This window comes from Amphimedon queenslandica, unplaced genomic scaffold (genome assembly GCF_000090795.2).
Source record: "Amphimedon queenslandica unplaced genomic scaffold, v1.1 AMPQUscaffold_900_Cont27084, whole genome shotgun sequence".
Taxonomy (NCBI): Eukaryota; Metazoa; Porifera; class Demospongiae; order Haplosclerida; family Niphatidae; genus Amphimedon; species Amphimedon queenslandica.
Window position 1 is genome coordinate 1 of NW_003558751.1, and position 1,074 is coordinate 1,074.

At 39.2% G+C, this 1,074-nt stretch overlaps 1 protein-coding gene across 1 annotated transcript; it reads left to right on the top strand.

Moving 5' to 3' along the window:
* Nucleotides 1-495: 495 nt before the first annotated feature.
* On the top strand, nt 496-1,065 carry LOC109593562 (uncharacterized; the record flags this gene model as incomplete). Its single annotated transcript, XM_020008589.1, has 3 exons — nt 496-524; nt 583-885; nt 943-1,065. Coding segments are annotated over exons 2-3 (331 nt in total), but the record flags the coding sequence as incomplete, so codon positions are not given.
* Nucleotides 1,066-1,074: the final 9 nt, after the last annotated feature.

A 1,074-nucleotide genomic window follows, 5' to 3' on the forward strand; every position in this document is an offset into this window, starting at 1 on the left:
AAATCCATCGTCATTTGTCTGGTCTCTTCCAATGCCGCCATATTGAGGGTTAAAATAACAATAATTGCCCCGCCCAAAACCAGCCCCTCCCTTGTCATGCCATTGCAAAGTTTGCATCCGGTTAGCTTGTTCTTTGATCAATGGCAACTAAAACCAGTTCTTGTTCCTCTTCTCTGAGTCTCTTCTCTTCTCCTTTGACTATTGGTAATGTTCATTAACTATCTATGTATCATTGAATATGATTTTAGGTCAACTTATTGATGTACTTAATCTGTTGAAGAGATGTGGTTTCCCTCGGAGGAGATGGAAGGAACTAGGACTGACACTAGGACTACTCATGGACTCACTGGACGCTATTGCGGAAAACTACTCAAAAGTAGAAGATCGTTTTATTGAATGCATTGCCAGATGGTTGCGTAGAGCTGATAATGTTGACAGTAAAGGAGGAGCTACCTTTGACTCACTGTCAGATGCTCTTAAATCTATGAATGAGAATGCTGCAGCTGACAAGTTAGATCAAGAGAGTAAGTTAATATCACTGATTGTATTAGTATTGACTGTGTGTGTGTATTCTTTATCTAGAACACAGTGCATGTTTGTCACTGGCTATTGATATATTCAACACTCATCGTCCACTCCTCTCTCAGTCTCTCTCTGATCCTGTCAGTGTAGCTATTATGCTTCAAAGAGAGGGTGTCATAACAGGACAAGTATTGGCTAGTGTGGAATCAGCTAGTCCCTCTGTTCCTAATCAACGTGAAGTCCTGTTAGCTGCCATTATAGTAGCTATTGAAAGCAAGTATAGTTTACTACAAACATTTGCTAGTGTGTTGTGCAAGTTCACTGGTAATGTAAAACTAGGAACAGTTATACAAAGAGACTATGGTAAGTCTATTCCATTTTACATTAATACGTAAATGATGCTCATAATTTGTTTCATAGACCAATCCTTCAATGATGATAAGAAGCTTATTAAAGTTGTTATTCCTGATGATGATATGAGCACTGATACATTAAGCACTGGAACAGCTACACCATCACCTACTCCACCTAACACACCTACCGGTAGGTATA